The 10,255-nt window shown below is 38.4% G+C and overlaps 1 protein-coding gene across 4 annotated transcripts in view; it reads left to right on the top strand.

Annotated features, from left to right (window-relative positions):
• ISPD (isoprenoid synthase domain containing) overlaps window positions 1-10,255 on the top strand; it is a 368,880-nt gene that overhangs the window by 95,872 nt on the left and 262,753 nt on the right. For all 4 annotated transcript variants that reach the window (XM_010862159.1, XM_010862158.1, XM_010862157.1 and 1 more), the window contains 2 exons: window positions 1,249-1,353; window positions 5,504-5,549. In XM_010862159.1, the coding sequence (XP_010860461.1) occupies window positions 1,249-1,353; window positions 5,504-5,549 (151 nt within the window). The remainder of the gene's footprint in view (window positions 1-1,248; window positions 1,354-5,503; window positions 5,550-10,255) is intronic.

The following is a 10,255-nucleotide window of genomic DNA, read 5'->3' as shown; positions in this document are numbered from 1 at the left end:
GAGGAGGGTGAAAAAGTTGGCTTAAAGCTCAACATTCAGAAAACAAAGATCATGGCATCCGGTCCCATCACTTCATGGGAAATAGATGGGGAAACAGTGGAAACAGTGTCAGACTTTATTTTTTTGGGCTCCAAAATCACTGCAGATGGTGACTGCAGCCATGAAATTAAAAGATGCTTACTCCTTGGAAGGAAAGTTATGACCAACCTAGATAGCATATTGAAAAGCAGAGACATTACTTTGCCAACAAAGGTCTGTCTAGTAAAGGCTATGGTATTTCCAGTAGTCACGTATGGAAGTGAGAGTTGCACTGTGAAGAAAACTGAGCACTGAAGAATTGATGCTTTTGAACTGTGGTGTTGGAGAAGACTCTTGAGAGTCCCTTGAACTGCAAGGAGATCCAATCAGTCCATCCTAAAAGAGATCAGTGCTGGTTGTTCTTTGGAAGGAATGATGCTAAAAAGCTGAAAATCTAGTACTTTGGCCACCTCATGTGAAGAGTTGACTCATTGGAAAAGACTCTGGTGCTGGGAGGGCTTGGGGGCAGGAGGACAAGGGGACAACAGAGAATTAGATTGCTGGGTGGCATCACTGACTTGACAGATATGAGTTTTAGTAAACTCTGGGAGTTGGTGATGGACAGAGAGGCCTGGCGTGCTGCGATTCATGGGGTCGCAAAGAGTTGGACACAACTGAGCGACTGAACTGAATATTTGTTAAATTAAGTTCTGATATGGTAATCCTCAGTCATACCTTTAAGCATTTTACAAACATGTTTGGAAATGTAGTTTTTGAGCAAAGGAAATAAAGTATTGTATTTATCTGACACCTGAGCTCAAATGGTAAAGAATCTTCCTGCAAAGTTGGAGACCAGGTTCAATCTTTGGGTTGGGGAGATCCCTTGGAGAAGGGAATGGCTACCCACTCCAGTATTCTTGCCTGGAGCTTCCAATGGACAGGGGAGCCTGGCGTGCTACAGTCTATGAGGTCTCAAAGAGTCAGAAATGACTGAGCAACTTTCATTGAAACTCTTTAGGAAGTTAAAAACATGATTGCAATATTTCTATTTTCTATTGGTTTCATTTGGCTTTTAGGGCATGAAGAAGATTAATTTAACTTGATTAATCAGTGGCTAATTAAAGAGTTCATGAATTCTCTGGGTTCTTTTCTAGATGTAGTTGATTATGAAATTGAAAGATTATTTAATATTATATTTTAACTTCTTAATTCTTTTTTCTTCCTACCCAGTGTAGTGACTATGACTTGGAATTTGGAACTGAGTGTTTGCATTTGGCTCTAAAATACAGTCATATCAAAGCAAAACTTGTGGAAGGATCCCCTGACCTCTGGAAGGTAAGGAAGTTGGTGCTTAGCTCTGTATTGATGTGTCATTCCTGAAGATATGCTCTGCAAGTACTGACACTTTCCAGGTGCTTCAGAAAATAGAGAAGTCTAAAAACATTTGGCTTCATATCGAAACAGTATTTCCAGGAATAAAAGTTTGTGTGTACATATACATTAAAGGTGTTAAGAGTCTCAGTGGGTTTTCTGATCCATCGAATTATGGTATCATTTCTGTTGCTCGGTTGCAAGAAAATTCAGGTTGGGATAGTTTACTCAAACAGGTCCCATTTAGCCAGTAAGATTGTTTTGTTCACAATTTTTGTGTATGTTCTTGGTGTGTAATGTTTTTCTGTGTAGCCTTGCTCTCAGCTGGATTGAGGGCACCACTCTGCTTCTCACAGCAACAACATTTCCTCTCAGTCCCTCGGATGGTAGCTCCAACTTAATGTGTTATTGAAACACATATCTGCAGTAGTTTTGACCCAGTAGGCTTGGTGCCTGGAAGAACTCACCACCTCCAAGAGGCATTGTGCTCTTTCCCGTGGTCAGGCTTGACTGATTTCATGACAGACTTCTTTCTTTAGGAGGAATCAAGTGGTTGTAGCATTATCATACTGCATGTTCCTGTTGAGGCTGGAGTGCTTTACAGCGTGACTCTCCTGTGTTTCATTGGGTAGAAATGGGGTAAACTGAACAGTGTATTCTGAAATAGAATTGTAGGGTCATATCATAATTTTGAATAAGTACTGCTCCTTTGGAAATATTGGATGAAATCTTTATAAAGCATCCATCTAAATCTGGCTAGTAAACATTCATCCTAATTCTGAGCTAATATGAATCCAAAAGCATATTTCTTCATTGACATACAAACAAAAAGAAGCCTTATGTGTTAGGTATTTTGTACAATCATGTGATGGGCCTTGCTACGTGCTAAGATTGTCTCATACTATTTAAATTGTTACAAGATTACAGGATATTGACATGCCTGATTTATTGCCTGGTAGAGAAAATTAATGCAGTATTATTGCTCTTTTAAGAGTTTCCAAATGTCACTAATCCATCAGGTCAATATTTTATTCTTTTTGTTTATTTTTTATCTATATATGACAGATGGTGATAAACATATTCATTGGGAGGGTTAGGGTAATTACCAATTAGGTGTTTTGTGAAAGATCCTGACTCACATCACTATGCTATGCTAAGTCATTCAGTCGTGTCCGACTCTGTGCGACCCCGTGGACGGCAGCCCACCAGGCTCCCCTGTCCCTGGGATTCTCCAGGCAAGAACACTGGAGTGGGCTGCCATTTCCTTCTCCAGTGCATGAAAGTGAAAGTGAAGTCGCTCAGTTGTGTCTGACTCTTAGAAACCCCATGGACTGCAGCCTACCAGGCTCCTCCATCCATGGGATTTTCCAGGCAAGACTGCTGGAGTGAGGTGCCATTGCCTTCTCTGACTCACATCACTACAGATCTGCTACACTTAATTTACAGGCTATGTTAAAAATAAATAAATGAAACCTCAAGACATTTATTGCTACTAACATGTCAACACCCTCTGGCTTCTTTGCTCATTTTTTTTGAGGGGGCTGTGTTATTATCTGTTTCTCATGGGTATTCTGAGCCTTCTTTAAATGTGTGAAGCACCGTCAGGTCTTCAGGTAGAAAGAAAGCTCTTTGAATTTTCCACTTGAACTCCATAGATATACTTCAGTGCCTTTTGCATTAAATCTCAAATTTCACTGCTTCCACCAGCAACAGAGAGCACGGTTTTAGTCCTCACACCTTGGAGCTTGCTTCCGTTGTATGTGCGACAAATGTCAGTGCGCTGAGTGGAAGCTGGCCTTTCCAAGTGCTTCTCTTCATTCCCTTGCTGAGTCATTTCACATGTGGTGCTGGGGGTTGAATTGTGTCCCGCTCCCCACTAGAAGTGACTCATTAGAAACGACCCTGATGATGGGGAAGACTGAGGGCCGAAGGAGGAGGGGGTGACAGATCATGAGATGGTTGGATGGCATCACTGATTGAGTGGACCTGAGTTTGAGCAAGCTCTGGGAGTTGGTGATGGACAGGGAAGCCTGGTGTGCTGCAGTCCCTGGGGTTGCAAAGAATTGGACGTGACTGAGCAACTGAGCTGATAGCCAATAGGAAAATGTAGACCAAAAAAAAAAAAAATTCAAATTTTAGGGGAATTTGCTGGCAGTCTTGTGGTTAGGACTCCACACCACTTTCACTGCTGAGGGTGCAGGTTCAATCCCTAATTGAGGAACTAAGATCCTGCAAGCCTTGCAGTGCAGCCAAAAAAAAAAAAAGAACGTTAACTGTCTTTTGTTATATAGTTTCTTTTTGAATATTAGTGTAGTACCCAAGGACCTTTGGGTAGTAATACATATATTTTATTTTTAAGGCTGATTTCAATGCATAAGCGTTGTTTTGCCAGTATGCTAGAAAAGTCATTTTAGTATTTGAGACCAAATTTTCTTTATTTAAAAAACCCCATTGTTAAGATAGATTTATTTGAAAAAAGAATAAAGCACTTTCACAATTATTCTGTGTAAATTTGGAATGCAGTTATATTCCTCAAAGAAAGCGGGAAGGAATGAAAAATCAGCTATAGTAATTAGGCATCTTTCCGTTAATTACTGTTTTGAGTTTACCTTACATAGCAGACAGTTAAAGGGAATAAAAGCCTTTTCTCATCTAAATTGCAAATATTGAGTGCTGATTTCAGCTGTCTAGTTAACTTTGGGTTTTCATGGAAACAAATATATTTTATTCACTTCTTCTAAGAGAAGTGTATCTCTAAAACGTTGATTCTGCAGGTTGAGTTTTGCTCACTGTGTTCATTGCTCTATTGCAGCCGTTAGAACAGGACCTATGATGTGGCGGTATTTGAGATATATTTATTACATGAGCGAATGAGATCAATGCAGTCTTTCATTTGGTAAAATGCAGAGTCTGAAGCTTTAAGTGTCTGTTTACTACTTTTTTTTCCCCCCAGATGATACAGCTATATTTTGGGTCAGTAACTGTAGTACTGGTTTTGGTTGGCATTGGTTGTTTTAGGGGTAATTTAACAATGTCGTACTTGATTTTAATAGATTGGTTGACTGCTTGAGGAAAGTTCCATTTGTCATACAAGTCAGCTACTACATTAGTTCTGAGTTGTAAGATATAGACTTTGGGCCAGGGTGGTTTACCTGCCGGGATCTAGGCATAGCAGGGAAACCTATTTGGGTGAAAGTGCCGTGAACCACTTAGCTGAACAGTTTTTGCACAAGTTTAGTTCGGAGATAATCTGGAGAAAAATTGTCCAAATTATTGATATGGAAAGGTATTAATTATTTCTCAAAGCGGGTTTTGAGACACTGGCATCATAATCATCTGAGCGCTTGAATGATAAGCTCCTAAGACCTTAGAGTACTTACTAATAGATTTTATTATTTACTCTCTTCTTGAGTTCTGTGGTGAAGGAAAAGCAGTTCTACAGTGCAATGCATCTGACATGTTCTGTACCTGAGCTCACTGCGTGTGGTCTGAGAACTGTCTGCTGTAGGACCGTGGCAGGTTATATAACAAGGAACAGGTTATAATCGCAAAGAGGCTGTATGTTCTTAAGCAAAGATCACGATTGTTCTGACATTCATGATGGTAGCCTCCAGGCTGTCTGTCAGTCATGCATTAGTAAAAATATTAAAAAGGTGAGCCTTATCTGAGGGTACACAGATAAACTCAATTCAGAAGACCCTCACTGTGAACTGGTCTTTGAGAATCATCTCATTTCAACTGAACATGCAATTTGGTAATTTTCAAATATATTCTTTTCCTTATTTCCTCCCACAAAAAACCCATTAAATAATAATTCTAATACTTGTATGTAAATGCTACCACATTTTCTTTGATATGATGCTTATATTAATAAGACTTTGGTAACAACTGCCACACAACAATTTACTCAAAGATTTAAAAACAGATTTTCAAGCATTTGTAGAAGTAAAATATATTTTTTTCTGAATAAACTGATGTTGTTATAATTTAAAACTTGTCAGTGTTGTGTGTTTATGGTTTCTCCAAAATCAAGAATTTCCTTGGGGGCATTATTTTATTGCTTTAACATTCCTTTCTTCTCTGTTAAATCTAATGAAGTTTATCTGTCCTCTAGGTGACCTACAAACGAGATCTGTATGCAGCTGAATCGATTATTAAGGGTATGTTTGGCCTTGTGACTGTCAGTTCCTGTGTTTCAAAACCGTAAGCCAGTTCAGAATTTCTCATGACATTTTAAAGCCCTGACTTCTCAGAAGTATAAATCTTGTAGACCAGGGAGGTCTGTGATTTGGGTTTTTTGAAAAATAGTTACCTTTATTTTATTTCCTGCTTTGAAATATCACTTATTATGACTTATGTTGGGGCTTCCCTGGTAATCAAACAGTAAAGAATCTGCCTGCGATGTGGGAGACCTGGGTTCAGTCCCTGGGTTGGGAAGATCCCCTGGAGAAGGAAATGACAACCCTCCCCAGTATTCTTGCCTGGAGAATTCCATAGACAGAGGAGTCTGGCGGGCGGCAGTCCGTGGGGTCACAGAGTCGGACATGACTGAGCGACTATCATACATGCTTTATGTTACATTGGTTTAACTTTTATGAAGGAAATATTTTATTAATCTGAAAAAAGTAGGTGACATTGACATTTTAGAAGTGAAAACTGACATTTTGATTTGTAAATGTATTTTGTTTTTATTCAGAAAACGATTTCCTCTCAACACTTGCCAACACGTTACATTAGACAGCATCTTTTGCCTGAAAAAATTTTTTCTGAAAAAGAGAAATTGGTCTGAATGATCTTTAGTTCCTTTTAGTTTTGACAATGACTTTGATTTTGCTTTGTGATTTTAGGTATTATATATATAATAATCCTTGTCTCATTTTTTTAATCTCTCGTAGCTCAACTGCACAGAAGTGGTTTATTTCATAATCAATAAATATTTATTAAATGTGCTTGACACTGTGCTAGGAATGAAATGATGATGCACAAGATGTGTTCATTCTGTATTTTTGCAGCCTCCACAGTTTCCATCACAATTTCTGAACCTTGGCATTATTGGCATCTTGGGCCGGGTCCTTCTTTGTTCAGGGATCTGTGTTTGGCATCGTAGTAGTTGCATGATCTCTACTTAATAGGCGCTGGCGGCACTCTGCCCTCCCTCCCTTCCCCCGCTGTGACCATCAGTTGTCTCTGGACAGCACTGTTGTTGTTGCTGTGTATGTGTGTGTACGGTCCTAGCCAAAATCAGAGGGGCCCGCCCCCAGTACTGAAGCAAGTGTGGTACTTTACAATCTGTTTGTAATTTACTCCTTCAAAACTAGATTAAGGACAGAATGATGTACTCAGATACTGACTGAGATGTGACCTTGATTGAAGTTGAAAAAAAAAAAAAAAAAACACTGAGTGGGAATTGTGAATGCAACATTTTTTAAAAAATCTTATTTTATGCAAAGCCTGTTCAGCAATCATCTGGCTTCACATTCAGAAAACTGAAATCTCTTCTCTGTGTGTGACATTCTGTATTTGTATTTTATCTTTATATTTTTTTGTGCTTTGACAGTATTGTGTTTCAAACTATTAATATAATGATTTGGGCATCTGTGTGTATGCAAACAGATGATCTATAGCTATAAATCAAAATGTTGACACATATTTACATATGAGTCAGGCAATGTATAAACATGACTCTGGAGAAGATGCCTAAACCATGATGTAGTTGGTTATGTTCTCAACAGAAGGAAATTAAAAACTTAGTTTGGTTTCTTTGCAAAGTCTTATCTCTAGTACCTAGGTAAAATGGAACTGATCTATTTTGCAAGAAGTTAGTAAATGGTTCAGTGAGGATTCTACACATTTCAATACTTTGCCTATATATTATTAATGTCAAGAGTAGGCTTTATCATGTAAAAGCCTACATTTTAAGTATAATCACAGGGGCTTTAGTTTTGGAAATTGTTTGCAGAGAGAAATTGTTTTATTTAGTTAACATGTTCTAGTATTCTACTTTTCCACCTTACTTGTCTCCTGAGAAACCTGTATGCGGTCATAAAGCAACAGTTAGAACCAGACATGGAACGATGGACTGGTTCAGAATTCGGAAGGGAGTACGTTAAGGCTATATATTATCACCCTGCTTATTTAACTTATATTCAGAGTACACCATGCAAAATGCCAGGCTGGATGAATCACAAGCAGGAATCAAGATTGCAGGGAGAAGTATCCATAATGTCAGATATGCAGATAATACCACCTTAATGGCAGAAGTGAGGAAGAACTAAAGAGCCTCTTGATGAGGGTGAAAGAGGAGAGTGAAAAAGCTGACTTAAAACTCAACATTCAAAAACTAAGATCATGGCATCTGGCCCCATCAGTTCAGTTCAGTTCAGTTCGGTCGCTCGGTCATGTCCGACTCTTTGTGATCTCATGAACCACAGCACGCCAGGCCTCCCTGTCTGTCACCAGCTCCCGGAGTCCACCCAAACCCATGTCCATTGAGTTGGTGATGCCATCCAACCATCTCATCCTCTGTCTTCCCCTTCTCCTCCTGCCCTCAATCTTTCCCAGCATCAGGGTCTTTTCAAATAAGTCAGCTCTTTGCATCAGGTGGCCAACACTTCATGCAAATAGAAGGGGGAAAAGTGGAAGCACTGACAGATTTTATTTTCTTGGGCTCCAGAATCACTGAAGATAGTGACTGCAGCCATGAAATTAAAAGACACTTACTTCTTGGAAGGAAAGCTATGACAAACCTAGACAGCATATTCAAAAACAGAGACATCACCTTACTGACAAAGATCTGTCTAGTCAAAGCTATGGTTTTTCCAGTAGCCATGTATCAATGTGAAAGTTTGACCATAAAGAAAGCTGAGCACCAAAGAATCGATGATTTTGAATTGTGGTGTGGAAGAAGACTCTTGAGAGTCCCTTGGACAGCAAGGGGATCACACTAGCCTATCCTAAAGGAAATCAACCCTGAATATTCATTGGAAGGACTGATGCTGAAGCTTCAATACTTTGGCCACCTGATGCAAAGAGCCGATTCATTGGAAAAGACCCTAATCTTGGGAAAAATTGAGGGTAGGAGAAGGGGATGACAGAGGATGAGATGGTTGGATGGCATCACTGACTCAATGGACATGAGTTTGAGTGAACTCAGGGAGATAGTGAAGGACAGGGAAGCCTGGCATGCTGCAGTCCATGGAGCCACAAAGAGTCAGACCCGACTTAACAATTGAATGACAATTCTCAGAGAAATTAATCTGTCTGTATGTAAACAGATAATTTAGAGATTTACTGAAATCTTCAAATTGTGATTTATAGCAAGTCTCAGAATCTGACTTATTTTATGTTATTAGAGAAGTTTTTTTTTAAGCTTAATTTATTTTACCATCAGTGTATTTATATGGATTTCCATTTATAGTGAACTGTTCAATAATAAGAAACATATATAAGTAGTACTCTCACATTTCTTTTACAGTCTTTGACAACATAGCATTGAAAAATGTATAGTGAATCACAAATTTACTTTTATTCAAAGCAAAGCATTTTTGATACTCCTTCTGAGGTATAGAATTGGATTTGGTCATTGTTCTTTAATTTTAACTCTCTTAGGGTTCTATTGTGTGTGAAATTTAAAATATAAACTTTTCTAGGGATTAATGTGGTTAATAGGTAGATTGACTGATAAGTTTGTAAACAGCCATTTAAAGAGATATTGTACTTTTGTCACACAAGCTGGCTGAGCCCACCCAAGCCTGCTCTACCTGCTCAGACCTACTCAGACTATTAAAGTGATTACAGCAGTAACATACTTTATCTACATTTGCATATATCAGTCAAATAGTCCCAAACCTAAATTTGATTGAATAGACTGACCATATCATGGTAAAAGTTTCAATATGCTAAAATTTTCTAGGATGGAAAGCCCCAATGGCACCCCACTCCAGTACTCTTGCCTGGAAAATCCCATGGATGGAGGAGCCTGGTGGGCTGTAGTCCATGGGGTCATGAAGAGTCGGACACGACTCAGCGACTTCCCTTTCACTTTTCACTTTGATGCATTGGAGAAGGAAATGGCAACCCACTCCAGTGTTCTTGCCTAGAGAATCCTGGGGACGGGGGAGCCTGGTGGGCTGCCATCTATGGGGTCGCACAGAGTCGGACACGACTGAAGTGACTTAGCAGCAAGGGATTTCTAACTAAAATATTGCATTTATTTTCTACCATCATCCTTGATCTCATCTTTTAATATTTTTTAATTTTGTGGCTGGAGTATTTTAAAAATAATTGTGTTTTGTTCTCTCCTGATTATGATTATATAAACCCAAATAAGCTAGTGCTATAAAGAGGCCTTATGGTGTTTTATATAAAAGTGGAAAGAATAGGTAAAATTGATAATCATTTAATTTTTAATGGGCTTTAGTTAATATTACTTTAAATAGTAATATTCATATTTTTATGAACATTAATATTAATATCTATAAAATTCACATCTTTTCCAAGTTATATAATGCTTTCCATTTGCTAAGCACTGTATTTGAAAGGAACTTGATTTTTTGGAATTACAGTATCTCCTTTTCATTCAGAAATTTAGACTTTATTCTGAAAATAGATTTTTATTTTTAATATCATTGATCCAGGTGATTTCTTTCAATGTCAAGTATTTATGCACAATCAGCTACAAATCCCCATATGCCTGCTTTTTTATGTTTCATACAGTTTTTTAAAGAAATCATACAAGCTGGCAAGAAATTGAACTCTTTTTTACTTAGAACATCCACTGGATCATGGAAAAAGCAAGAGAGTTCCAGAAAAACATCTATTTCTGCTTTATTGACTATGCCAAAGCCTTTGACTGTGTGGATACTGT

The sequence above is a fragment of the Bison bison genome, unplaced genomic scaffold (genome assembly GCF_000754665.1).
Source record: "Bison bison bison isolate TAMUID 2011002044 unplaced genomic scaffold, Bison_UMD1.0 scf7180017864479, whole genome shotgun sequence".
NCBI classification, from domain to species: Eukaryota; Metazoa; Chordata; class Mammalia; order Artiodactyla; family Bovidae; genus Bison; species Bison bison.
This window is presented reverse-complemented; position numbering and strand designations above follow the sequence as displayed.